The following is a 25,539-nucleotide window of genomic DNA, read 5'->3' as shown; positions in this document are numbered from 1 at the left end:
CGTTTCAATAAGTCCATAAATATTTTTGCAACAAAATTCGAATAATATCGATATGAGACGTAATGCAATAATATTATCGATTAGCATACTTGATAGCTCTATTGGCGCTCTTTCTCGTTGACAGCATTTCATTTTCTGCCGAAATAGGCTGTTTGTTGAACGTTAATTAACTGAGAAGTTATTATGGATGCCTTTGATCCACGCTCGATTATCAACGGCGGCATGCTGAAGCAGTTTTCCGGCCAAACCGTGAGCATAATGGTTCGCGTTGAAAGCGTCGCGGGATCCACTTTGTTGGCCAGTTCCACGGACAACCACAAGCTGAAGATCAATCTGCCGGGAGAACTGGGCGCCGCCGAAGGAGCCTGGGTGGAAGTCATTGGAGTGCCCCATGGCGCGGACACCCTCAGGGCCAAAGAGGTGGGTGCACTCAATCCATGCAGTCATATACATATATGATCACAAACCATTTGCCCACTATTCACTTGCAGGTCATTGAGTTTGGCGGCGAGAACATCGACTTCGATAAGGATGGCTATAATGGATTGAGCCACCTGATTAACAATGTCAAGGCCTTCTATCGCAGCGGCTAGGATGTCCACAATTATATTTAAGAATTAATATTATGTACTCTAATGTTATTTTTCTCATTTTCTTGGAGAACACCCAGAGCTGGCATAAACTTTAAATATAAAGCATCTACATATTTTACGAGTACAATTTACGGGTGTTTTCAACCAGTATGTACAACAAAATACTCTCATAATTCCTGTTTTCTTATTAGATCAATAATATAAACAACACATTCTTAACCGCTCTTGTGTAATAACATTTACTTTCACAATTTGTTATTGTATATATGTTGGTATAAAAAGGCTAACTAGCAGATAATCAATTCAACAGTTGAACAATTAACATAGGGCGAGCCGGCTGACGAGTGATGACCAGTTGCATGGACTCCAAGTCCGTATGCAACTTGAGGGTTATTGCAGCACAGCCGCATTGGCCACCACGCTAGGATTGTTGACCACCTCGCCGAGCGAATCGAGAACCTCCTTTCTGTAGTCATCGAACTCTCCAACAATCTCGTTGATCGTCTGATCCTCAATCACGTAGAGTGTGCAACCTGTTTCACGGATCAAACGCTCGTCGTGGGAGACGATGATCACGCCACCCTCGTACTCGTTGATTGCCTCCGCCAAGGCGTCGATACTCTCGATGTCCAGATTGTTCGTAGGCTCATCGAGAATTAGTACATCCGGCGCACTCAAGCAAAGCTCAGCGAGGGCCACACGGGCTTTCTGACCACCGGAAAGATCCTTCATCTTGATGGTGTGTGCATGACTGACCAAACCAAAGGAACCCAATGCCTTGCGCGCCTTTTCGTGAGGCAGATTGAACAGACGCTGCAGGTACTCCGCAGCCGATTCCTCTGCCGTGAGATGTTCACCTGAGTGCTGATCAAAGCGGCCCACATGAAGTCGGTGATTCTTGCGCTGCTCACCCTCCTGCGGTTCCAATTCACCGAGCAGCAGCTTCAGGAAGGTTGATTTGCCCACACCATTGGGTCCCACGATGGCCACTCGACTAGTTAGATCAATGCCAAAGTCAACCTTGATGAACAGCGGTTTCTGGCTCGGAAAGGCGAAGGTGACATTGTGGACACCCAGAATGGGTGGCTGGAGCTGCGATGGCTCCGGGAAGCGGAACTTGACAATGTATTCCTTGGGCCTGGCCAGCAGCTCCTGCGGTCCCTCATCCTCGTCCTGTTTCTGCTGCTTGGACTTGTTCTTCTCCTGCTTGCGTGTGAGCGATTCCTTTTGCTTCTTTTCCGCTGCCTTCTTCGACTGACCGTGGGCCTTCAGCTCGCGCAGGCGCTTCTCCTGCTTCTCGTACTCCTTGATCATCTCGCGGCGTTTCTGCACATACATCTTCTTGAACATGGAATAGTTGCCCTTGTAGTATTGCAGTTTCTTCTGATCCAAATGTATGATCTCGTTGCAGACGTTGTCCAAGAAACTCTGGTCGTGGGACACGATCAACAGGGTCTTCTTCCAGCCCTGCAGATAGTTGTCCAGCCAAATGACAGCATTAAGATCCAAATGATTGGTCGGTTCGTCGAGCATAAGCAACGTGGGCTCCAGATAGAGAGCTCTTGCTAGGGACACTCTCATGCGCCAGCCTCCGGAGAATTTGTTCGTCGGCCTGTCCTGCATCTCTTTGCTGAAACCCAAACCGGCAAGGATTCTGCGTGCCCTGGCTTCCGCCGAGTAGGCTCCAATGGCTTTCAGTTCCGCGAAGGTATCGTTTAGCTCCTCCTGCACAGTCAAATCGCCACCGACAAACTGTTTCTCCAGTTCATCGGCCTTCTTTAGCATCTCTGTGCGACGCACATCCGCTTCCAGGATTGTATTGATGGCCGTTTTATCGGTAGCTACAACTTCCTGTTCGCAAAGCAGCACATCGATATTGGGCGGTATGGCAAAGGCACGGGTGGCAATATGCCGGAGCAGGGTGGTCTTGCCGTGCCCGTTGGGACCCACCAAACCATAACGGCGTCCATGTGCAATCAATAGGTTGGCGTTCACAAATAGATCGTTACCTAAAAAATAAATGTTCGGGTTTAAAATTGATAATGCACAACGAAAAGTTATAGCAATGATGACTCACCCTTGGCTGAGATGGTGAAATTCTCGATCTTGATGTCCACGGCTTGCTCCAGAGCCGCCTTTTGACCTGCGCTCTTCTGCACCTGCGACATGGTGAAATTGTTGTCCAAGTCCGAGTGACCGGCACCACCCTTCTTCGTCATCAGCTCCATTTGGCGTTCGTACTCCTGCTGCTTCTTTTGCTTCTTTTTCTCCTTGTGAGTGAGTTTTTTCTCCTTGGTTTCTTTGCTCTCCTCGAACTTGGGATCTGCCTCGGCTTCGCCGTCCTCGGCGGGTTGGGGTTCAGACTCGGGCTCGGGTTCGGGCTCGACCTTGGGTACGAGCTCAGGTGTCTTTTCCTTGAGACTCACTTTCGCCACTTTTTCGCTAAGGACTTGCGCCACTTCCTGCTCATCCACTTCCTTTTCGGGCTGTTTCTGCTGTTCCTCCTTTGACTCCTTGGCCGCCTTGTTGGACACCTGTTCCTCCTCCTCCTCTTCGCTGTCATTTGGCAGATCTTCGGCGACCTCATCCTCCTCATCATCACTCATGGCGAACTTGTTCTTTTGCTGAGCCTGCTGCTTCTTCTTGGACTTCTTGGAGGCTGGCTTGGCAGCAACCACTTCCACCTCGTCCTCACTGTCCTGGTCGTCCAAGTCCAGCTCCGGTTTATCTTCGTCCGAGAAATCGTCGTTCTTCTTCTTGTTCTTTTTGTTCTTTTTGCTGGGCTGTGGCTTTTTGGCAGCTGGCTTGGATGCCAGAGGCGCCTCATCGTCATCTTCATCGTCCAGGTCGTTGGCAGGCAAACTCTTCTCTGGCTTCTCATCCTCGTCGCTCCAGTCATCATTCCTCTTGCCCTTTTTACCCTTCTTGGCCTGCTTTTTGCCGGCAGACTGCTGTTTGCTCTGATTCGAGGAGGCTATGCTCTCCAGATCCTCGTTGTCCCGATTCTTGGGCGTGACATCCTCGTCGCTGGAGTCGCCGCCGCCACCTCCTCGCTTTCCCTTCTTACCGCCCTTCTTGCTCGTCGGTAGCTTCTTCTCCTGCACTTTCTCCAGCTGCTCCTCGTCGTCATCAAAACGCTCCTTCTTCTTACCCTTGGCCTTGGACATGTCTGTGAACACATAGGGATAAAGAGATGGTATTGTATGGCAAGATGGTACTTGCATTTAGAGCTTGACTCACTTGAATTGATCACAGATTACTACAGCCGCCCTCGAATTTCACGTGCAGAGCTGGCAGTATATAGGTGTATGTAATATCGCTATATACATATGTACTTTGTACAACCAGTTGTGTCGCCAGGGATGATTGCACGCGATATTTTTTTGTTGGACTATCGATGACAGCACATGGAACGAAACTGTGCGATGGAAAAACCGTTAGGTGGCACCAGAAATGGCAATTTCGATAAACGTTACTTTTAGTATACAACAAGTGTTGAGAAAAATAAAATACGTTTAGACATTCGTTTGAATAAAATCTGTGATCTCAGTGAAGGTATATGTCGGTATGTTTTAAAACATATCGTATGCTAATGTGTTTAGTATTTAAATGTGTTAGGAAAATCCCAAAACTTATTCGATAGTATTGAATAATCATTTTCGAGATTTTCCATCTAACCGAATAATTGTGTGAATGGAAGTCGACAAGTTAAGTCGCTTGTGAGTTAAATTCATATTTCCGAAAGAAGTTGTCGTGTTCAGTGTCTTTTTAAGTGAACTTTTTATTTCTTTTTCAAAGGTAAGCTTAAAAATTAAAACAAAATTGTTGAGTTCGACACGATTTAGGCACGGTCAAGTGAACAATCCGCTGCAGATTTAATAAGCGTCGCATCCACACACACTTACATGCAACGCAAGTTCGCGATACACCGAAGAGGCGGCAATGCATAGGCTGATAAACACATTGACAAAGCGAAACGGTCCGAAAGATTTCTAGTAAATTGAACTTAAAAGGAAAACTGTGTAATTTGTGAAGGCGAAAGTGCAAGAACCCGCTATTCAGTTTTTTCGTGTGTGAGCTTCGGGTTTCCTCTCGATTTACAATTATGGCGATCAAAGCAGAATCGTAACGAAAACAAACCGCGAAGCAACAACCCTGACATTTGTATAAATTTATATACGTGTGTGTGTGTGTGAGTTGTGTGCAGATTTACCGGCAAACGAACACAAATGCGTAAAATACAGTGTTAGCTCCTTGTGTGAAACCAAATGCTCGTGTTGTCCGAATAGGAAAACATATTTAGTTTTTTTAACATTTGTAATCGGCGTTCGCTTGTTGCAAAGCTAATTTCTAAACACCAGGCCTGACAACTCTTGTCTTTCTCGAAAAGTTGCTAAGTAATATTTTCGATAGCCCAAATTACTGTTTTATATGGAAGGAGGAGAATATAGAGCAAAAAGCTTTTTTTCAGAATTTGCTTACAGTAAAGTACCAAAAAGGGCTAATTCTGGTGAGTAGACTTTACATCGCATACTTCTGAAATAAAATGACTCGGCAATAAAACGCATACTTCTGAAATAAAATGACTCGGCAATAAAACGTCGCTACTGGAAAAGGTGACAACCCAGGTCTTCAAGGTCAATATTTTTGACAGCCGATATTCCATTGAATTGTTTGCCTATCGCTTCTTTAAGTGATGGGTATTACTGTTTTATAAGAAAATTTACAACATATAGGCAGAAACTTTGCTTGATTTATTGCACATCCATTCCAGAGCGACATGGACAAACCTGGGCCGTCAAAGCCGCGTAACAAGAAGCCCTTAGCTGAATACTCTACCAGCCCTACCAATTCATCGTCGGATACTGATGATGATAATGGTAACGTTGATTCCGTAGTCGGATCATCTACAGCTGCAGGACGTACTTCCGGTGTCAATAGCACAGGCGGTGCTATAGGTGCTATAGATGGAAAAGGTGCTATAGGTGCTATAGATGGAAAAGGTGCTATAGGTGCTATAGATGGAAAAGGTGCTATAGGTGCTATAGATGGAAAAGGTGCTATAGGTGCTATAGATGGAAAAGGTGCTATAGGTGCTATAGATGGAAAAGGTTCCATCGGTAAACAGAGTGCCGGCATAGGACGCAACATTATTTACGGCGACCTGCCGGTGTCCAATGACACTGCATTGAATCTTTCTGTTCATCGGGATAGCTCGAACACTGAGCAGGATAAAAAAAGTAAGCATAAATAAATAAATAATTGAACCAGCATCTGTAGCGTATTCTAACACATCTCATGTAAACCCACTTAGGTACTATGATTATGACTCCAAGGCCATTCAGGGAAAGGAGACCTTGTGAACTCCGCAGACGCCGTTCCCCACGTCCACGTTTCCGTCAGTATATGCGCAGCAGCCGCGAACTTGAAGCGTGCGATTTAGGTCTGATGGGGTGGACTGGGGAATTCCCAAAGCTAACGCCCATATCCAACATCGAAAGTAACTCGGATAAAAATCCGTTGGTGAGTAGAGGGGATGACGGTGCTGTCCAGGAGACGAGCTGGCCTGCTGCTGTCTGTTCAAGCTTATAGAACATACCTCTCTGTATACTCATGTCCAATCCACAAATGGGCTAATTTGAATCTCCCTTTCGGTCGGCATATATTACACATAATTACACATATTACACATAATTAATCAAAGTAATTTGAGTATAAACTTATACTCAAATTGCCCCATCGAAGTAAACATAAAAATATTGTAAATAATCTTGGGACGGAAATTTCCATACATCCAAAGAGCTTAAGGTTTCTAGATCCCCATTAATTGTTTATTGGCTAATGCCCTATGTTTATTCCAACTCCAATCCAAACTTGGTAACTGATATACAGAGGACTATGTTTGTTTTTTGTGTGTCCGTTAGAGCGCGGACAGCGTTTTGTTTGTTCTGTATTATTGTATTTCTCAACACGAAATCGTATCTGTGCTTATCTCAAATCTCAACCAAACAATACACAATCTGCACACGACGTCAATAGTCGACGGCCAAGTCAGGTGTACTGCCATGGAGTGGCCTAAAGGTTTTTCCGAGAGTGGAACCGCAAGAGGAGACAGCAGCAGGTTCAGCAAAGCCGGCTCATATCACTAATCAGTCTATGGAGCAGCAGCAGCAGCAGCAGCAGTCTCTAACAACGCCGATAATGACATCGCAACTCGACGCCACCGGGGGGGAATTGGATGAAGCCATTAAAAAACCTTTGAACACAAATAACAATCCAAATGCAATTGGTACTGCAACCACATCCAGTTCCAGTACAACAGCAACCAACATGCAACCATCAGACTTAAACAATCAGGTGGAGACCCTAAAAAAATCTTATGCCAAGAGTCGGAAATATCGCAGACTTACTAACCATTGACCTTCTCTTCCGCTTGTTTCGTTCCCCTTAGGTTGAAGTTAATAAAAAGGATACCTCGCACAAATCTCTTATAGAAACTAAGGACGCTATGTCCGCTCGCATCATGAAACGTTCCATGTCCACCCATGAATCGCCTCCGATGCAATCGCGTTGTTCCGTGCGCTTCAGTAGCCATACGCCGCTGGCCGATGAGACGAACAAAATGAAAGAAACATCCACCGACACCTCTTTTAAAGTTATTTACGCACGCCTAAAGCAAACAGGCGTCGAACGAGATCTCTTTATACCCAGCACTGGAAATCCAAGGACTCGCACCAATGGTATCCCAGCCCCAAAGGTGGCGGAGATAGAGCATGTCCCGGTGGTGAAGGATAAGACGGTGGCAAAGGAAGAGGCGGTGGTAAAGGGCAAGGAAGGATTGGCCAATCCGTCCAGCGTTATGCCCCAGACGCCTACCTTGGCGGTCACTGGAAAGCGGGTGTCGAAGCCCAAGGTGCCCAAAGGGGCAAGTCCACCGAGTGAGGGCTGGACCTCCACCATGGCGGTGAAGGGGAATTCTCGGGCTGATGCAGCCAGCTACAACAACAGCAGCTCGTGCAGTTCACCGATTGGTAATACCAACATTCGCAGGCGCAGGTAGATATATTGTATGTATATACACATTTCGATCTCTATATAGTCTGTATTTTCATGTCCAGAGCTCACGCAAAAGCAGCCCCTAAGAAGTCAAAGCCTTGTGCGAACTGCACGGCTTCGGTTCATCCGTCTGGACCTAAGTTGTGCAAGGTAATTTACGAAATGCTATTGGAGATTCAAAGGCCTTTAATATCCTTTTGCAGAAGTGTATCTATGCGAAGGGATTTGCCAAAAAGAGATGGTTGGACAAGGCTGCAGGAAATGATCGTCATCGTGATGATGATGATTACGACAGTGATTTCAGTATGGTAGAAGTCACCGTGGAAGATGAAATATCCGTTCCACAGGCGGAGAAAAAGCAGTTAGAAAACGTGGTGCAGCAGACCGCTACAAAGGAACAAGAGGTTGTTGTAATTGGAGGACGCAAGGCTGTAGCCATCAAAGCCGATCCGATTGGTTGCAATATGAAAGTGTGAGTCGGTTTAGTTCCAAGACCAACGCAGAGACCTACGAAACCCACAGTTATTTATATGTATTTCCCCAAATTATCAGGATTCCGAAACAGATCAATTTGACTGGCCTTAAAACGATCTCAACGGACAATGCTAGCTCCAGTTTGGTGCAGAGCCTGACCGATTCCCACGTCGGATGCCAGATAGTGATGGCCGTTATGAAAATCATGACGATGAAGGTAAAATGTCTAGGTTAAAGTTAGTAATCCCATCTCATCGCATCCCATCCCATACCATACAGGAACGTGTAACTATGGCGCAGGTTTGCAAAACTTGGTCCATGATCAGTCAGGATAAGAGTGTGTGGCGCACAGTCACGCTACGCCATACCCATATCAGCAACTGGCCGTGCTTTATCCGTGAACTCGCAAAGAATGACACTCGCGAACTGGACATGCGGGGCACGTTTTTGCCGAGTCCGGTTATTCTCGCTAGTCTCGACCTTAGCGTCCTGAAATCATTGCGCGTTCTTCGCACTTGTCCAGTAGATGACCAGTTCCTTTATGCGATCTTTCGTAACTTGCCCCAACTGCTGGAGCTAAGGGCAATCTGCTGCAGTCCAACTTATAGTTTTTCCAACCTGGAACACAAATGCGCTGAGCTTCGCGTGCTCGAAATCCTAATGACGGACCACAGAAGCAAAGTGGAATCACTAGACTCTCTGGGCAACCTGTTGCATCTAACCGAGTTGAATATTCGTGGAGTGAATTATATAGGCTCGCAGGACTTCAGCTTCTTGAAGAAACTATTAAAACTGAAGGTGCTAGTGTTGTCTTCATGCCAGGGCATGAATACCAAGGAATTTGGCCAGAAAGTGCTGCCCTATCTAAAGTCTCTACGCAGACTGCGCTTGGAGAACAAGCACATGGTCAATACCTTTTTTCCCCTGTACCACATTTTGGGTGGTGTAGCCAGCGGTGGTACGGTAAACCAACTGGAGCTGGTGAACGTCGAGGTGGATGACCTTCTAACCTCGTTGATTGGAATGTGCACCACTGTTACGGACCTGCTGCTGGTCCCGAAGTGTCTTCAAAATTCGGCCAACGTGATCTATTCCGTGATGCGTGCCGTTCGCGAAAATGCCTCACAGCTTCGCGTGTTCCGCCTGGGATTGGTTACCCAGCTGTTAAGTGCAACGGGAGAGCTGTACAAGGGAAGTAAGAAGGATGTGATCCCCGTGCAGCGCCCTGTACCGGGAGTTCCGAATGACGATGACCTAAATTATTGTGCTCCCGACGACTGTTGCACCGAAAAAGATCACACAGAATGCGTGACCTTTCTGCCCGCCAAGCGCCTGCTGATGATTCTGCGCGATGTGGCACCAACAACTTTTGTTACGTTTGTCAAGGTGAACATGTTCAACAGCACCATGGTTACCTTCCTCAAGCCGACAAACAATTCCTAGATGCCATAAGTTAGCTCATATTTAAGCCCCCCCCAGTAGCAGAGAATGCCAAGACTGAGTCTTTTCGAGAAGCATCACTCCCAAACACCACACCACATTTAACATTTAACACCACACTCTCAACAATTTCCTTGAACGACGTTCAGTACGTTTCTTTTTCGCAAGCGGTGGACGATGCAATCAGCTTGTAATGAACATAAAACAAAAACATGTAAACACAATAAATAAATGGGTTAATTGCTGGGGCGTACTAAATCGACTTAAATCACAGTTTTGGGAAGTGAACTATTAATTTCACTATAAAATTATAGTACTTATGTAAGATTGCGTGTAAGTTCTGTTGGTCCTGCTGGCCCTGCGAAGTTGTACTCATTACAATTGAACATGAATGACACAATTAAAAAATATAATTCATACGCAAAACAACCCATCATCTTCGTACAAAGACATTGTTTTTATTGCATTTAAATATAAGATCTTAATAATAAATCTCCAAAAATATACAGTACACTTTGTTTAAAGATATCTCTTGTTATTCTTGAAAAAAAAAATGTCGACGAAATGTATAATACAAATGCAGCTGAGTTTTGTTCTCCGTTGACATTTCGTTGCGTCGCGTCGCGTCATGTGGATCGAGAATACATATATGTATGTATATAAGTATATAAAAATACGTACGACATGCGTGCACCACGTTCGGATTGGGATGAAGCTGACATGGCAAGGTGTAAGAAAATAAATTATGTTTGCAGCTGGCATAGGCACATGGTCGGGAAACCTATAGTTAGTACTGTGCGTACTGCAACCTCGGCTAAATATCGAAGTGCACTTTGGACATGGTCTAGGGCTAGGGCTAGGGCTAGAGCTAGAGCTAGAGCTAGGGGTAGGGCTAGTTGTACTCCTGTTTTGGGAAGTAGTCGGGAACAAACACGTGTATGATGATGCCAGTGGTCATGAGGGCAAAGTAAACGATGACGGCGACCCACCAGAGGATGCGCTCCCAGCGCCGCACCTCCAAATTGCGCAGCACACCGATCCCCACCAGCAAACCCGCGACGGCACCGGACAAATGCGCCACATAGCCAATCTGATCGTGCTGGTCGGTCAAGTGGCGGTACACCGAGGTACCCAAGTCGGTGAAGCAGAAGACCAGGAAGGCCAGCAGCTGGACAATGGCGTACTCCATCTCCGAGTAGTTCTATTTGGCAACCAGAAGGTAATGATGGAATATCAAATAGGATCAAAAATATCAACGACTTACCATTATTATCGTGGCAATGTGCGCTGTGATCAGTGCGTATACTCCACCCGATGCGCCCGCCAGAAAGATGCGAGGACTGGTGAGCGAGGTGCCCATGGAACCGGCTAGCACGCCAGCCAGGTAGACCAGACCCACGCGCCACCAGTGATGCACCAGCTCCAGGGCGATGCCCAGAAAGATCTGGATAATCAGGTTCATCATCAGATGCATGATGCCCACGTGGACGAACATGTAGCTAACAAAGCGCCATCCCTCATAGCGCTTGTACGGATTGTAGATGAACAAGGTGGCCGCCGGTCCACTTGTGCTCTCGCCTATGCGATCCTGGTAGTTGGGATCGTCCCTGAAAATAGCACATTAATAGTTAATAGTTAATAGAATCATATGCAACCAATTGTACCATCACTACTCACTGGAAATGTATGACGTCCACGAGGAACATGATGATCTCGATGATCGAGAAGAGCACCATGGTGAGCGGCGGCGGGCAGATGGACATTTGCTTCTCGTAGGCACCGTCGGGCTCATCGCCCTCCAAGGGCTTCGGTGGCGGCACAACGTAGCGACAGTAGCGGGTCAGCATGTTGCGCACCATCCACTTGTGGCGCAGGGACATCGCATAGAACTCCTCGAAGTCCAGGTGGCCGTCGTTGTCCTGGTCGCTGCGCTTCAGGATCTGGTCGGCGATGTAGGCGGGAATGTCCCGGCAATAGCCATCCGAGATCAGTTCCTTCAGCTCGTGCGTGTTGATCAGCCCATCTCTGTCAGAGTCGTGCTGTGTGAGAGTCATATATAGTTGGTGGGTTAGTCATCGTGGTTAAGCTCACACCTATGAACTTGGTAAGTCAACATTTACTACTCAGTAGGCCATATACTAAAGCGTCATGGGGGCTTGAAAATATTAGGGATTCAAACTATCAGTTCCCAGCTGAAATTCCGGGTGGTCGGACAGACCCGCACCGAATCCAGAAAAAAAACAACATCTTGGAAACACCGATTACAATTGGGTACATATCATCATCCCTCCTACCTCTTAGAACTAGACTACTGACTCATCTCTAGAACGAAGTAAAGAAACTACCATTTGCCATCTACTCTAGTGACATCGGTTAATGATATAATTATTTAGTATAAACTATACTTATCAGTTTATTTGTATCTTCGCCTCAAGATTCAACCGAGAACGATGTCGCAACTGATGGAGATGACCCGCCACGTGACCTCTTGGCTTGGCTGGACCCCGACGCCCACATGCGACGTCGAGGCGGAGGAAGAGCCGATGCAGGAATCATCCGGCATTATGACCGTACTGGTTCTCTACCTGGGCATGGCCGGCATCTTTGCGGTCCTGAGTCTCTGCACCACGACCAGCGACGACCAGGTGCGGGCTCGGGCCAAGCGGGAACTGGTGGCCATGGAGCGCCGCCAGTTGCAGCGTCTGGAGCGACAGGGCAGGACAACTGGCTTAACTCTGCCGCCAAACTGGCCGACCGCCATGCCATCGCTGATCCGCGAAGTGGCTGCTCCAAGGCGTCCAGTCGTTCAGCTGCAAGAGCAAGAGCGATTGCAGATGCGTCTGATCCAGCTGACGGATCAGAAGGAGCAGGAGTTGCCGGATTCTCAGGCTTGGCACGATGCTGTGGATGTGGAAGAGGAGGAGCAGCAGGCCACCGGTTGCCTCGCTCCCAAGAGCCAAAATTCCACTTTCTTTGACCTTCCCTTGGACTCTGAATGAATCCCATCCACCCGAAGAACTATTCCAAATCATAGCGTAGCGGCATGAGTTCACAAATAAACAAGTCCCCACATATTAATATGTTTGTTGAGTGATTTTTCCCCTTTTTGATTGCTTCACCAGCAGCAGCACTTGCAACACAGCCGCGAATGCTGTCGGGCCAAAAAGTGGCCATAAATGGGCAGGAATGAATGCCACAGATCGAGACGAGAAACTAGAAATCCAAAACGGGGCTAATCGAAAACAAATCGAAACAAAGTCACTTGAAGTTGCACAAAGGCCTACAAAGTTATAGTTAACTAAACGCAACTGATGGTTTTTGCAAAAGCTCAATACCCACTGATAACTACAAAAGGATCTATTCCTTTCAGAAGTTCGAAATTCTCAATTGGATGTTACTGTCTTATCGACTTGTGTTCCCGGTTCTCGATCATAAAAAACATTTGTCATAGATAAGCTCTGCACTGACCCTTTTAAGTATCGTTTATTTTTTATTATTTAGCCGTCTGCCTTTTTCGAATTTGTCACCATTATAGGTCTATTTATAAATGTAATTCAAAGGTATCTGGTACTGGGAAATATTCACAAAACTCTAGTCTAAACAAATGGGTTTCCAGAACTTAATCGGAATACAAACAATGGCACATCATCAGCTCACTCTATGGATACGTTCATCACATTTCAGTTATAGTTAAGTAAATAACTGCAAACTGGGATAACAAAGAAAAACAAGCGAAAAGTCAATGTTCGCACTTAAAAGTTAGATTCACGCAAAAAAAAAAAAAAGAAAAGACAATGGCATATACTATAGGTAATTAGATAGGTGCACATGTACGTGAACATATGTAGCCTCCTTTCCAGTCGTAAACTAATATATTACACCTTTAGGTGTTCTTAAAAAAGAACAGAACAGGGGAAAAAACAACCAAAAAGTTGGATAACCAGGCGATAAGCTGCCAGTGGTTATGGAGTCTCGCGGGGATTGGGACTTAGTCATAGTCGTGAAGTGTTGTTGGTCATTGCATTCGCTGGCTTTATGATTCGGAACACACAAAAGCCACTTGGTCAGTTTGTTAGAAATATGGTTTTCGGAAATAGTTAATTGCAAAAGCATTCGAACACCTGAAGTTCCAAAACTTTCCTATATTAGCCAACAGACAACTTAAGATTTACTCTTTGGCACAGCTCAATGGAAATAATATCAACGAAAATGGTCATCTATCAGGTATTTTCCCATATCAGAAAGACTGTTATCTCTGACATATCAAACATGATATTTCAAAAATATCAAAATGATACAGTCCCCTTCGAGTTCAAGTTGAACTTTGCAACGAATAATGTTGGTTGAAAGGATAATTGGTGTTTTTATTTATTTATATGCTCTATATGCTTGCTATTATTTGGTGTGTACTTTATTTTGGTTGTTATATCATGGCTAGATTATTGAATCAACGCTCGGGAAACCCAAACAGAGTATTTTGGCCACTTGAATGTTTGGAGCGAGGGAATTCAGATAAGATTGCCAGCCGAGAGAGTGGGAATGTGTCTGGAATGCCGATTTCCAGCGGCATCGAATGGGCTTGGATTGGATGGGCAGCTCATCTTGTATGCTAATCGTATGGTCAGAATACCTACATATGTATGTACATATCTGACCAAATCTACCAGGAGAGAGTGCTAACTAAACTGGAATCGAAGCGGCCTCAACTGATGGATTCGTAGATAGAATCCCCCTGTTGCCGGGGGCCATTGAACGCGATATGAACGCTTAACACTCTATATGGGTATAAACAAATGGTGAATCAAGGAGGAGTATGTGTACGTCGAGGCACTCGCAGTGGCAGAAATCGAAAAGCTGAAATCCACAAATTGCTAAATTGATAATGGTAACACTCGGGCAAACAGGTGGGCGGTGGGTGTCAACGGGGGACGGTGGGCCAGTTGGGGGTTAAGTGACTAACGCCACCAAAGAATAAAGCAACAACAAAGACAGAACTCAAAGCGAACAAACAATAATTTATAACCGGTTTTTTTCTTCTTTTTTTCTTGCTGTTTTCCCCCAACCCTCCTCTGTCACGATAAGAAAACTCAGTCCCCCAGCAGTAGCCCCCCTATTTTTTTTTTTTTTTTGCACCACACACGATTTTTCAATGTTAAGAAAACAAACTGCAGCGAAAAATAACTCATAAAATGTGATACGAAATTCTGCGAAGGTGCAAAGTTGAGTGACAGACACACGGTGATGGGTTAAATACACCGAAAAGTTGAATTATGATTGTGTGGTATAAATACATAGAGCAGTTGATTCTCCAGGCAATATAATCGAATTCTTAACTCACTAAAATCTCACGTATTTATTAATCACCGCAAGATACAGGGTTTTTTTTTACACCCAACCGCTTGACATTAAGTTTGTTCCACTGTTGGCATGTTTGCAAACAAAAGCATCTGATTGTGTCGCTTTTCGCCCGCCGGCCCATTGAAGGGTTAAAGGTGGGGTTTTTTTTTGGTGGAGTGCGAAGAGAGAAGAGCGCCGACATAGCAGATCGATGCTCAGATGATTCATCGAACTCAACTTTCACCGAGGGTGAGAAGAAGACGGCAACAGGGCAGCCCACCCCACAAGCACAAGCAACTCCATTCACACGCACGCATGGCTGTGTGTGTGTGACTGCCGCAAAGTGCCGGCTGAGTGTTTTAATTACAGTTGTTCTTCTGTTTTTCGCCAATTTCCCATGCATTAATATGGTGCAATTTCACAAGATCTCAGCATTAACCCTCTGTTGCTTACCAGCCAGTTTTAACTGGAATAATTAATGGTAGCTGGTTCTAATGGATTAACCACTATGTGCTCTCCAAAATGACTTGAAAACTACTAGAAATTAATTATTCCCTCACCTTAATCCTACATTTCCGGAATTCTATCCGATAATAATGAGGCATAACTATTAAATCACCGTTAAAGCATCACAGATTTAGTTTAAGTAAACAGTAATTCCTTAATAGTTCTAGTTACCATGGCTACTACTTGGTTAGCTGGCTCTACAAACATAAAATATCTAAGATGTAGGATGAGCTCCTACTTGTGCTGGGAAAACTGTGGGATTTGCGAGTATTATAAGTTCTGCGTACCTTGTCAAATATCTCGTGCATTTTGCGCCGATCCTCGGGCTCCTGGCTGTTCGTCTGATTGAGCGGTATTTCCTCCATATCGATGGTGTCCTGTCGCAGCGTTTGTGGACGCGAAGGGGGCGATCGTCGCTCGGCCGGAATCGTGGGATATAGCCCATTCTCGACGTCCCGCTGCTGCTGCAATTGCAGTTGTTGGGCGGGCGTTTGGCTCTGCTGGCGATTCACTGTTTTCACGGGCATTTTTGCGGCCACTTCTTGTTGTTTGGCTTTTCGATGCAATGCGATGCGATTTGTTTGAATTCGAATTCGGAGTGCGGAAATGCCGTTACCGTTAGCCAAAAAGTGCAATTACGCTGCTCATTGGCCGCGGTTTGATTTGCGATAAGATTAAGAGCGGGCCATAAAGCGCGTAGCACCTGCAAAACAGCGGAGCGAACTAAAAAAAAAAATTAACAACACCAACCGACTTCTCGCACCAAAGAAACCAAACTGCGCGACTGTGCAGTGTGACCAGCTGCTGGAGCAGCACAAATGGCACACTACCCAGGAGTTGTGAATAAAAATAATGAAATCCCGCATGCAACCCAATCTGGCAACGCCGAAAGGCGGTTAAATTTTAAAAAGTTAGTGAATATTATTTATTTGGTCACTTTTAATAAGTCATTTATTTTAAAGTTTTTCTTTTTTTATTAGTTTTTTTTAAACCCTTTTATAACAATCAATTAACAAAAAATAAAACCCCAAAGCAAATAAAACGGCTTCAATAATCAATGTATATATATATTGTCTAAAAATTATATGCCAAGAATAAAATATCTAAAAAAAAAAAACTAAATATGCGAGTCCTATTATTATTGTTATTATTGACTTAAAAATGAAATATATATTTTACTTTAAATCAATTAAATGCCATTAAATATTGACTTACAAAGCGCTTATTAATAGGTAGTCTAGCTATCATAAAGTAAATTATAGTCGAAAATAAAAAATAAGTAAACATCTTGAGAAATATTACACATATTCATATAACTGTTTGTTTTAGGATATCCGGCTCCTTTTTTTTACTCCTTCTATAGTTGTATAGTTGTAAAATCAAAGTATTTGGCACATAAATAACACTCAGTATACTATATTCGAATTACAATTCTATTTAGTTAGCAATTGAATCAAGTGTCGAGACAGTTAATTTGACAAAATCGTTCCCATTTATTTCCCGACCAAATGGGCAGGGATTTGACTTGGAAGAGATTCTCGAAGCAACCCAGGCGGGATCTGAAAAACGTGGATTAAGGTGGGTTATTGGGTAAAACGCAAATGAACGTATGCCGACTGACCTGTGCAAGGCCAAACTGAAGGCGGACTTTGGACCGATCCCTGGAATCTCCTGCAATTGCTTAACGTTTCCATTGTTGAGCAGATCCAGAAAACATCTAGTATTATTAGCCATCCAGGCCTTGGGCGCAGGTTTCACTTTTCGCGTACGTTTCTTCTGAACTGCACCTCGAGGGCGTGGTATCGCATCCGTCTCGTTTTTCACAACAACGGAGGTGGCATGTTCCCGGATTCCCGCCAGCCGCGTGCTGCGCCGCAAATTCGTCACCTTGGGAATGGCGCCGTAGTTCTGCGAACGCATGCTATTCGCTAGACGCATGGAACGACGAAGGCATGGCTGCTGTGGCGAAGCCACTATTGTTTCCTCCATTGGCTGGATGCCGCTAAGTTCTCGCTGAGAGTTGGATGCCCGCAGACTGATGGGACTGATGGTGGTGTTGAACAGCTGGCAGCGTACAGTTGTGGGCACCGTGTTGGCAACAATTGACTGTTGGACCTTGGACGACTCCTTGGGCTCGGCCTCTTCGGCAATGCCCATTAGCGTGGAGTTCTGGCTGCTGGCTTGTCTGGTCTCAAGCCCTGTTGGAGGAGGCATTAGATGCCTATCCTTATCGCTATCGCTATGGAAACCCAACAGACTGAGGCTGTTGTCCGTGATGTGTATGGACGAGAGCTCCAGCGTGGTCTCCTCCAGCTCCAATAGCTTGCGAGCCCTACGGAGAAAGATATGGGAGGATTAGAGCATGTTCGCTTTGCGTCCATTCCGCGTTACTCACCTTTTCTTGGCTTTGGGCGTCATGCCAAGTTCGGAGCGAGTTCGATGGAGCACGCCGCTCAGCGGCTTGGTCGTGCTATATTTGGAGTTCGGAACCACTAGGCTGTTATGATTGGCGGCGTTGGGCTTGATGGCCGTCGAGGTGCATAGCGCTTGGCGGAGGACGTGTGTTGTCCGTGCGGCCAGCGATTGCTGCAATCAGAGCGAGATGGGTGAATGAAACTCGAGTAACTGCATCGTTCGACTTGCGGTCAGTGCGGTTGGGATGGGTTCGGTTCGGTTCGGTATGGTTTGGTTTCTCTATATAAACAATCCACACTCGCGGCGGTGGCGTAGTGTGCCATGGAACAGCCCAGTGAGAAGACGCAGGAGGAGAAGAAGGGCGAGAATGAACAGAAAGATCGCCAAAGTCGGGAAGTTATAGAAGTGGCATCCGATCAAGGAAATTCGTCAGACTCAACAGAAAGTAATCCAGATGTTGAGAAGTCACCTAAACGAATTGATGTTGAGAAACCAAAGGAGGAGGACTCAAATAACAGCGAAGAAGTACCGGATTTAGAAGATGGTCGTGTGAAAAAGGAGGAATGGGTGGCGGAGTTTCACAAACCGGAAGTTGCTGAAGTGGAGCACATTGAAAAACAACTAGCCGAAGAGATTGATTCGAAAGTAATCGACAGACCGGAGCTCAAAGGCATAGAGGAGCTTGAGGAAAGTATTCCCCAGTTGAATCAAACATTTGGTGATAAGTTGTTGGAAGAAGATAATGAGCCTGAGGCGAAATCAAAGGATGAGCTGGCAGAGAATGCGGACAGAGAGAAGAAAGCAGAAATCTCAGCGAGTGAGATTCAGCTCACTGGCAATCTAGAAGCTCCAGATCCAGATCCACATGAAGACAAACAAGATGAACGAAACGAGAAGGTGAATAGAGAGCACCCAGACAGGGTGGAGAATCCTGTAGAGCCACAAAAGGACGCAGGCAAGCCAGAAGAAGATCTGCCCAACGAGCAGGTAACACAGTTCCTTCGCCAACTGGTCAGCCAGATGTGGCCCGAGCTGGGCGCCAATCCGGAACTGCGTCTTGAAAGGGCGAGTGCCAAGGGCGACAACTATTTGGGTGTGGTGTGGCGCCTACAGGCGGCCTCCGATTCGAAACGCAGCCTGGTGGTTAAGCTGCCGCCGCAGAATCGCGTGCGCCGCAAGCAATTCTTTGCACGACCATGTTTCCTGCGCGAGACGGCAGCATATGAGGTTTTTCTGCCGCTGACTGCGTTGATGCAGGATAAGTGGAAGATAACCGGAGATGATCGTTTCCGGCAGCACGCGCTCTGTTTTGGAACTCGCCAGGATGAGCCCAACGAGTGCATCGTGCTGGAGGATCTAACCTGTGCCGGCTTCTCACTGCACAATCGCTTTCTCGACCTACCCGTCGAGCATGTGCGTCGCGTTGTGCTTACCTATGCCAAATTACATGCTATATCATTGGCCGGGAAGCGGCAGTTGCCCGAGAGAATGCAACAACTGCAGCAGCTGGTGGATATCTTTGAGCAGCGACGCGATGATCATGCCTTGGGTGTCTACTTCGAGAATCTGAAGGGAAGCGCCCTATCTGCACTGCTCGCACCGGCAGATGATGCATACAGAGTTCGTCTGGAGGCGTATTTCGCCAGGGGATCGTACTTTGAGCTGCTGCTGCCTTTGGTCAGCGGATCCAATTGCGAACCCTTCGCTGTCATCTGCCACGGCGATTGCTGGAATAACAACATTCTCTACAAGATTGCAGAGCGGGGAGATCTCGAGGACGTGCGCCTGATCGACTGGCAACTGATGCGATATGCCTCGCCGGTCACCGATCTAGCCTACTTCCTCTTCACCTGCACATCGCGGCGATTCCGGCAGCGGCACCTCGAAAGTATGCTCGACGATTACTACGAAGAGTTGGGCCAGCAGCTGATTAGGTAAGTGAAAGTATGAGAATCCTAGAGCTTCAACTATTGTATTGTGTTCGCAACAGACTAGGCGAGCGGGTGGAGCAACTTTTTCCCCGTCCTGCTTTCGATGAACAGGTGGCTACCAAAGCGGCTGTGGGCCTGCTCCTTGCCATGATGGTTCTACCCATTGTAACGATGCAGGGTCAGGATGTGCCCGACCTTCAGGCGATCAGCGAGCGCATCGAGGCGGGGGCCACAACGGATCTCCATGGAGCTGGTTTCCTGGGCGCGGGCAACGAGGCTACTTTTAAACAGCGTATACGCGAGGTGATCCTCGACTCTGTGGACTTTAACTACATATAGATGGCTCACCTTCTGGCGCGCCACTTGCATCGGATTTAGGCGAAGCTTCTTGGCACTGGTGCCAAAACGCAGGGTGGACAACGTCTCGCTGAGATCGCATCGATGCGGACTGATGCAGGCCAGAAACGTCAGATACGACTGCGCGGTTAGCGACGCTGCAAAGAATTAAAAAGGGAAGAAGTTGCAGTTAATATTTATAGTAGTCACTATGCTAATCAATAAAGGCTTGAACCCAAATGGTTCCATTAACTAATTGAACATGAGACGATCCCAAACGGAGCACTTACCCTGCAGAACTGTGGTAAGGACGCTGTCGCGGTATGGTATCACTGTGTGTCCCGCCGCCATGGACATCACCACCTTGTTGATGCTCAACAGGCCCAGATTGATGTTGACGCCCTCCTGCCTGGCCACGCCCTCGTGCCCAGTTCGCCGCACGCCCTCCGAACCGGCCAGATCCACAATATTCATCCGCGAGTGATGGGTTTTACTCTTTACGTGAATGGTGACTATGGCATGGGATCGCGAACTATTGGAATTCATATTGGTGGGACGAACGCGTCGATTGCCAGTGCCCAGCTCCAAGATGTGATTCAGATCCGCCTGGCTGTGCAATGGAAGGCAGGTGCATCGCTGGCAACGCGCCGCCACCATGGGCATATGTGGCGTGGAGCCCAGCAGATCGAAGGGTTTCTCATTGTAGATCTCTATAAAGGAGGCGTACACCTGAATCGCGTCCTTGTTGTTTTCCTGCCGGGCGGTCACGCGCTCAAAAATGTCGCTCAGGGCGCGAGGCAGAATACCCAGATGCTCGGGCAGTATCTGTAGAGGATTAAAAGCGATAGATTATGGGGTAAGACTTATGCCACTGTGTTTTTGAGTGATCTCGTGCCGAGGATCAACCGATGGCTAAACCAAAAACCCACCTTATCCGGAGGAGTCATGCCCATCGAGTAGCTCTTGCCCGTTCCCGTCTGGCCGTAGGCGAGTGCGGTGCACTGGAATCCCTCGAGCAGCTTGTCCACCAGCGGCAGGATCAGCGCCTGGTACATCTCATCCTGGCTAATGGTCGCGGGAAAGGCGTGATCGAAATGGAATTCATTCTGCTCCACCATTAACGACTGCAAAGCGAGATGGCGGTCATATACCGTTAGATGTGCACATAGCCAATGGTGGGGCACATACCTTTCCGTCGCTCCATGGTGGAAACTGGACGACGCTGGGCTCCCGACGCCCCAAGAACTGGCGGTACGGCGCCTCGCGGACCGCAATCCGAACTGCGCTTAATTTGGCGCCCTCCATGCAGATTGATGGATTGAAGTTGTTTGAATATTGCACAATTAGCTTGCATTCACCGTAAGTATTTTACTTTTTTAACGAAGCCAAGCGTCATTTGTATTTCAAATTGCGATTTTGGCAGTGTGACCATCGCGGCAATAACATTAAAAACTGTCTGGGTTGGTGTCATGGATATTTACATTGAGGCTTGTGACCTTGCTTTCGGTACGTGTATATTGTAGGGGCTGCCTCTATTTTAAACATAAGCTGATTTTAAGCAATTTTATCTTGCCGAAATACTGAATACAACTTAACTTGTTTTGCAAACATACCCTGCACAATGGCATAACATAACAGCACTCTGTTAACGCGCCACCCTTGCCAGCCCTGGCCTGCGCTGCCACCCTATTTGATCATAGATAATCAAAGCAAGCGCGGAGGATCGGTATTGCCAACTTATTAAAACTGGAACAAGAACTAACGAATTTGATCGATAAAAAGGCAGTTAAAACGGTATTTGCAATATCAATTTAGTCTTTATTTGTGATACGTAATTCAAGTTTCAATTCTGGTCACCCTGAAAACCAAGGTGGCAGCCCTAAAAGCATCTCGAATTTCCGTTACTTTTAGCGCCAACAAAATGGCGGCAATGTTGGAAGTGAAACATTTAAACAAATGTTTTTCATAAAGCAGTTAAGTAGTATTACCATCTCGCTCTAAACCAGCACGGTTCGCCTTCTCTTTCCTTTCAAGATTCATATACGAGAGAGATCGCCTCTCTATGGCCATCTCGCTCTAAATAGATCTGTATTATTTGGCAATTGTTAAGTTTCGTATAACATTTCACTAGTTATATGAAATTTACCAATTTATTTTGTATTTTGACTGGTTAAGGCGCGTAAAACATTACCCATATATGCATATATATTTGCTTAATTTGCAACATTTTACACGTCTTTTAAGACTTCAGTTTGCATTGCGACTTGTACAATGTTGCGTTCGAAGATACATTTTTCTTGTCTTGTTTTGTATAGTATTGTATATTGTATTTCATTCATTTTGTTTTGCAGCTTGACAAACGTGTCAACCATGAAAACAATTCGCTTTTTGATTTCCAAACAGTCGTACTCATCTCACTGTCCGTAAGACAATTCAACTTAAACATTTTCGACTGTGCGGAAATCGTTACTCTTATGATTTTGCTTCGGAGAACGTTTCGCACCATTATCAATGTGATTCGAAACGATCTCTAAAGCTATATGTAACACCAATTTACCCTTCCGATGGCCATCCGAGCTACCTAAACGAAAGAGAAGAGGATGGAATTAGGATTGTCGTGGGCGCAACGTGTCGGATAATCTAATTCAATGGATGCTATACTGGTTGGATTTGGATCTATGTTTTAATTTTATTGGAGAGGATCTCGGAAGTAACGCACTCACTTGCAGCTAGTTGGAGACTGGAATGGAAAAGCGAGGGAGAATTGGACGGATGTTATTAATAGGTCACCACCATTTTGCTGCCACAATTCGAGTTCAAGTGTGTATACGTTGCACTGCGCGGAGTACTCACCAGCTCGATGGGAACTGTACCAAGTGGATGGAACTTTCTAAACACCCCGAACGTTCCTTTTTCGTTAAATTTATGCTGAGTGCAAGGCAATCGGAGAAAAACAAGAGCAAAATGCCAATTGAATGCGTAATCAGTGTGTATGTATACCAGAAAATAATGAACTCAACTGCAAACGTGTTTTTCAGTGTCTTTTGGATCAAAGGAAGTGTAGTTTTTAATTTAGAAATAATAGCAACCAAACTGATACCTCTAACTAAAGCTCTTTTTGTTTCGCTTACCTAAACGCTCGATTTATGATATAAAAAGTAGCCCTAGCTTAGAGTGACCAGGCCGCGAATGCCGCAACATCTAGCTGCTCTAGCCCTTGATATCATCGAGTTTTGGCCACACTAATGGCTGCAAAAATACCAAATAAAATATAATGGGAACAGCATGAATGCGAAAATAGCGGGATTCCAAAACCGTTCCAATTGCAAAATACTCTTTTGAATAGTATAAGCTAATAATACCCAAACTACTTTCGGATTAAATGTGTTTTATGTGTCATTCCAATCTAGTTTATTTGGTTTTTAGATTCAATCAGTCATTCATGTCGCCCGCGCCCATGACGTGGTTCATATCCTTGCCTCCAGCGGCCAGGACGTCGAGCAGCAGGTCACCCTTGTCCTTGCGCTTGCTGGGCGGCACCTTCTTCTGCTGCTGCAGGGCGGCCACCTGGGCTGCGTGCATCTGGCGGCGGTGCTTGTGCATGTTCCCCGAGTTCTTGAAGGTGCGCTCGCAGAATGCGCACTCGTACAAATCCTGGCCGGTGTGCGTGGCCGTGTGCTCCTCGAGGCTGCGACTGCTCTTGAACTCCTTGGCGCAGTGCGTGCACTTGTGGTATTCCTTCGGATGATGGTAGCGTATGTGGGCCGCCAGCTTGGCCCGCGAACCCTTCTCCAGGCCGCACTGCTCGCACTTCCACTGACGCAGCGAGGCGGCATCCAGATGCATGTACATGTGCTTGCGCAAACTGTTCTCGTCGGACAGCCACACCTGGCACTCCTGGCACTGTACCTCGGGCAGCTGGGAGCCCTCGCGATGCACGGTCCGCTTGTGCACTAGCAGGTTCTGTTTCGTCTTGAACTTGGCGCCGCACGAGTCACAGATGAAGGGCACGAAGGCGGGGTCATGGGTGCGTCGCATGTGCAGCCGCAGGTCAACGGCGGTGCGAAAACTGTGGGCAGATATAGGCAATTCATCAATTCGCTCTTCTACTTGCTGCCTACACTTACGATCTGTCGCAGTGCTTGCACTGCTCATTGCGCTCCTGCTGGTGCACCCTGGAGTGAATGGTGAGAAGGAATTGCTTGGAGAACCGCTTGGAGCACTGATCGCACGCGAAGTTCAGGTCGTCCTTGTTGGGATGGAAGCGCAGCATGTGTACATCGTAGCTAATCCGGCTGACCAGTTGCTTGGAGCAGATCTTGCACCTGCACAGTTCATTCATTAGTGGGGGATTCAATCAATTGCCTGGGCTGGCCTAGTACCTAAAGTAATTCGGATCGTTGTGCATGTGCAGGTGGTCCACGTAGAGGGCACGCTTCTTGTAGCGCCGCTGGCAGCAGACCACATAACCGAGGGACTGGTGATGATTCCGGAAGTGCCGCTTCATCTCGGCGAAATTGGGAAACTGATCGTCGCCGCCGCAAATGCTGCACTCCAAACGACCGTGCAGAGCGATATAGCTGTCCATTTCGCGGCTGTTGCTGCTGCGGCTCTCTGGATCGCCATCGCCTTCGCCATCCTCATCCTCGTCCGCCTCCGCCTTGCGGGGCATCGACCTGGCCTTGGCCTTGAGCGCCTGAGTTTTGGGTGCTGTAACTGCCCGGGGTAGACGCATACGGCGTCTAATGGGCGACAGCAGGCACATTTCTCCTAGCGATGTGGTGCGAGTGCTACTGCTTCTGCTGTTGCTGCTGGCATCGCCATCGATCTCGTTGCACTCCTCGTTGTCGGCGGCCGCGGGACTTACATCGATCTCAGGTTCGCACAGGATCTGCGCCTTTGTGTCCGCATCTTCGTCCTCGGAGAACGGCTCCATCTTCAGTTGCTGCAGGCCCAATTGTTTCTTCATCACCATGGCGCAGAACTGCTCGAAGTCGGCCAACTGCTGCCAGCACTGGGTGCAGAGGCTCTTGGACACCCCATCGTTGGGCAGGAGCTGGTAACAAGGATGCAATCTGGCCATAAACAAATGTTGGTGGTTTAAACGGAATTCACTGCTTACCACCAACTGCAGGTGTTTCTCAATTAACTCCGCCAGATTGGAGGGCACTGGCTGATCGCCGGAGTCATCCTGGTCGAAGATTGGCACACTGTGCTCCGCATCGTCCAGGCACAGGCGGCATATCATTGCACTACAGCTGTAGAAAAAGCAATTAATTCAATTAATTGCCTCGCAAATTCAGTTTAAGACGTCGCCGCGGTGTTGCCAGATCGCAGGCTGAATAAACTTCGAGCGACAGAGATGCCAAGGTGGGCGTTTAAAAGCAGCTTAAATTTAAAGTGCCCCAGGAAAATGATCAAAAACATATAAGTTGCGCATACATTCCAAT

The 25,539-nt window shown here is 46.7% G+C and overlaps 8 protein-coding genes across 13 annotated transcripts; 4 read left to right on the top strand and 4 right to left on the bottom strand.

Moving 5' to 3' along the window:
* Positions 1–62: 62 nt before the first annotated feature.
* Positions 63–812, top strand: LOC6725693 (replication protein A 14 kDa subunit). The gene is made up of 2 exons (XM_002106660.4): positions 63–420; positions 492–812. Exons 1-2 carry the CDS (start codon positions 184–186, stop codon positions 591–593), a joined length of 339 nt encoding a protein of 112 aa, XP_002106696.1. The 5' UTR covers positions 63–183; the 3' UTR covers positions 594–812.
* Positions 813–816: 4 nt separating this feature from the next.
* On the bottom strand, positions 817–4,113 carry LOC6725692 (ATP-binding cassette sub-family F member 1). The gene is made up of 3 exons (XM_016173757.3): positions 3,834–4,113; positions 2,671–3,762; positions 817–2,602 (listed from the first exon to the last, which is right to left on the bottom strand). The coding sequence occupies exons 2-3, from the start codon at positions 3,758–3,760 to the stop codon at positions 984–986; spliced, it is 2,709 nt and encodes a 902-aa protein (XP_016038958.1). The 5' UTR covers positions 3,761–3,762; positions 3,834–4,113; the 3' UTR covers positions 817–983.
* Positions 4,114–4,250: 137 nt separating this feature from the next.
* Positions 4,251–10,089, top strand: LOC6725691. Of its 6 annotated transcripts, none has more exons than XM_016172726.3 (9): positions 4,251–4,391; positions 5,368–5,833; positions 5,908–6,116; positions 6,762–6,950; positions 7,045–7,649; positions 7,712–7,799; positions 7,853–8,121; positions 8,202–8,340; positions 8,403–10,089. In XM_016172726.3, the coding sequence occupies exons 2-9, from the start codon at positions 5,374–5,376 to the stop codon at positions 9,564–9,566; spliced, it is 3,123 nt and encodes a 1,040-aa protein (XP_016038955.2). In that variant the 5' UTR covers positions 4,251–4,391; positions 5,368–5,373; the 3' UTR covers positions 9,567–10,089. The 6 variants fall into 6 exon arrangements, with proteins under 6 accessions (XP_016038955.2, XP_016038957.2, XP_016038956.2 ...); XM_016172728.3 differs by having other exon boundaries at positions 6,759–6,950; XM_016172727.3 differs by having other exon boundaries at positions 6,756–6,950.
* Positions 10,002–16,222, bottom strand: LOC6725690 (protein rhomboid). The gene is made up of 4 exons (XM_016173756.3): positions 15,695–16,222; positions 11,241–11,602; positions 10,828–11,170; positions 10,002–10,764 (listed from the first exon to the last, which is right to left on the bottom strand). Exons 1-4 carry the CDS (start codon positions 15,932–15,934, stop codon positions 10,456–10,458), a joined length of 1,254 nt encoding a protein of 417 aa, XP_016038950.1. The 5' UTR covers positions 15,935–16,222; the 3' UTR covers positions 10,002–10,455.
* Positions 11,676–12,641, top strand: LOC27208202. Its single transcript, XM_016183814.3, has 2 exons — positions 11,676–11,834; positions 11,999–12,641. Exon 2 carries the CDS (start codon positions 12,014–12,016, stop codon positions 12,560–12,562), a length of 549 nt encoding a protein of 182 aa, XP_016038951.1. The 5' UTR covers positions 11,676–11,834; positions 11,999–12,013; the 3' UTR covers positions 12,563–12,641.
* Positions 16,223–16,458: 236 nt separating the features above from the next.
* On the bottom strand, positions 16,459–21,540 carry LOC6725688 (kinesin-like protein Nod). Its single transcript, XM_039296362.2, has 7 exons — positions 21,278–21,540; positions 21,019–21,213; positions 20,380–20,914; positions 20,102–20,247; positions 17,803–17,993; positions 17,029–17,739; positions 16,459–16,966 (listed from the first exon to the last, which is right to left on the bottom strand). Exons 1-7 carry the CDS (start codon positions 21,392–21,394, stop codon positions 16,861–16,863), a joined length of 2,001 nt encoding a protein of 666 aa, XP_039152296.1. The 5' UTR covers positions 21,395–21,540; the 3' UTR covers positions 16,459–16,860.
* Positions 18,115–20,355, top strand: LOC6740084. Its single transcript, XM_002076931.4, has 2 exons — positions 18,115–19,756; positions 19,813–20,355. Exons 1-2 carry the CDS (start codon positions 18,144–18,146, stop codon positions 20,090–20,092), a joined length of 1,893 nt encoding a protein of 630 aa, XP_002076967.2. The 5' UTR covers positions 18,115–18,143; the 3' UTR covers positions 20,093–20,355.
* Positions 21,541–23,476: 1,936 nt separating the features above from the next.
* On the bottom strand, positions 23,477–25,448 carry LOC27206743 (transcription factor grauzone). The gene is made up of 4 exons (XM_016182555.3): positions 25,212–25,448; positions 24,472–25,145; positions 24,217–24,414; positions 23,477–24,158 (listed from the first exon to the last, which is right to left on the bottom strand). Exons 1-4 carry the CDS (start codon positions 25,335–25,337, stop codon positions 23,522–23,524), a joined length of 1,635 nt encoding a protein of 544 aa, XP_016038948.1. The 5' UTR covers positions 25,338–25,448; the 3' UTR covers positions 23,477–23,521.
* Between the last annotated feature and the right edge of the window lie 91 nt (positions 25,449–25,539).

The sequence above is a fragment of the Drosophila simulans genome, chromosome X, assembly GCF_016746395.2.
Source record: "Drosophila simulans strain w501 chromosome X, Prin_Dsim_3.1, whole genome shotgun sequence".
Lineage (NCBI taxonomy): Eukaryota > Metazoa > Arthropoda > Insecta > Diptera > Drosophilidae > Drosophila > Drosophila simulans.
The sequence above is the reverse complement of the archived record's forward strand: the minus strand, read 5'-3'. Positions and strand labels throughout refer to the sequence as shown.

Bases quoted from the DNA above. Each gene is read 5' to 3' on its own strand.
- LOC27208202 (XM_016183814.3), top strand. From the start codon at position 12,014: ATGTCGCAACTGATGGAGATGACCCGCCACGTGACCTCTTGGCTTGGC.
- LOC6725691 (XM_016172725.3), top strand. From the start codon at position 5,374: ATGGACAAACCTGGGCCGTCAAAGCCGCGTAACAAGAAGCCCTTAGCT. The intron at 7,650-7,711 runs GTAGATATATTG...TTTCATGTCCAG, and splicing joins ACCAACATTCGCAGGCGCAG to AGCTCACGCAAAAGCAGCCC. The intron at 7,800-7,852 runs GTAATTTACGAA...ATCCTTTTGCAG, and splicing joins CTGGACCTAAGTTGTGCAAG to AAGTGTATCTATGCGAAGGG.
- LOC6725692 (XM_016173757.3), bottom strand. From the start codon at position 3,760: ATGTCCAAGGCCAAGGGTAAGAAGAAGGAGCGTTTTGATGACGACGAG. The intron at 2,603-2,670 runs GTGAGTCATCAT...TTTATTTTTTAG, and splicing joins TTTCACCATCTCAGCCAAGG to GTAACGATCTATTTGTGAAC.
- LOC6740084 (XM_002076931.4), top strand. From the start codon at position 18,144: ATGGAACAGCCCAGTGAGAAGACGCAGGAGGAGAAGAAGGGCGAGAAT. The intron at 19,757-19,812 runs GTAAGTGAAAGT...TGTTCGCAACAG, and splicing joins TTGGGCCAGCAGCTGATTAG to ACTAGGCGAGCGGGTGGAGC.
- LOC6725688 (XM_039296362.2), bottom strand. From the start codon at position 21,394: ATGGAGGGCGCCAAATTAAGCGCAGTTCGGATTGCGGTCCGCGAGGCG. The intron at 21,214-21,277 runs GTATGTGCCCCA...CTCGCTTTGCAG, and splicing joins CACCATGGAGCGACGGAAAG to TCGTTAATGGTGGAGCAGAA. The intron at 17,740-17,802 runs GTGAGTAACGCG...CTTTCTCCGTAG, and splicing joins ACGCCCAAAGCCAAGAAAAG to GGCTCGCAAGCTATTGGAGC.
- LOC6725690 (XM_016173756.3), bottom strand. From the start codon at position 15,934: ATGCCCGTGAAAACAGTGAATCGCCAGCAGAGCCAAACGCCCGCCCAA. The intron at 11,603-15,694 runs GTACGCAGAACT...ACTCTCACACAG, and splicing joins TGCACGAGATATTTGACAAG to CACGACTCTGACAGAGATGG. The intron at 11,171-11,240 runs GTGAGTAGTGAT...TGCTATTTTCAG, and splicing joins GTGGACGTCATACATTTCCA to GGACGATCCCAACTACCAGG.
- LOC27206743 (XM_016182555.3), bottom strand. From the start codon at position 25,337: ATGATATGCCGCCTGTGCCTGGACGATGCGGAGCACAGTGTGCCAATC. The intron at 25,146-25,211 runs GTAAGCAGTGAA...CCTTGTTACCAG, and splicing joins AGAAACACCTGCAGTTGGTG to CTCCTGCCCAACGATGGGGT. The intron at 24,159-24,216 runs GTAAGTGTAGGC...ATCTGCCCACAG, and splicing joins TGCAAGCACTGCGACAGATC to TTTTCGCACCGCCGTTGACC.
- LOC6725693 (XM_002106660.4), top strand. From the start codon at position 184: ATGGATGCCTTTGATCCACGCTCGATTATCAACGGCGGCATGCTGAAG. The intron at 421-491 runs GTGGGTGCACTC...ATTCACTTGCAG, and splicing joins ACACCCTCAGGGCCAAAGAG to GTCATTGAGTTTGGCGGCGA.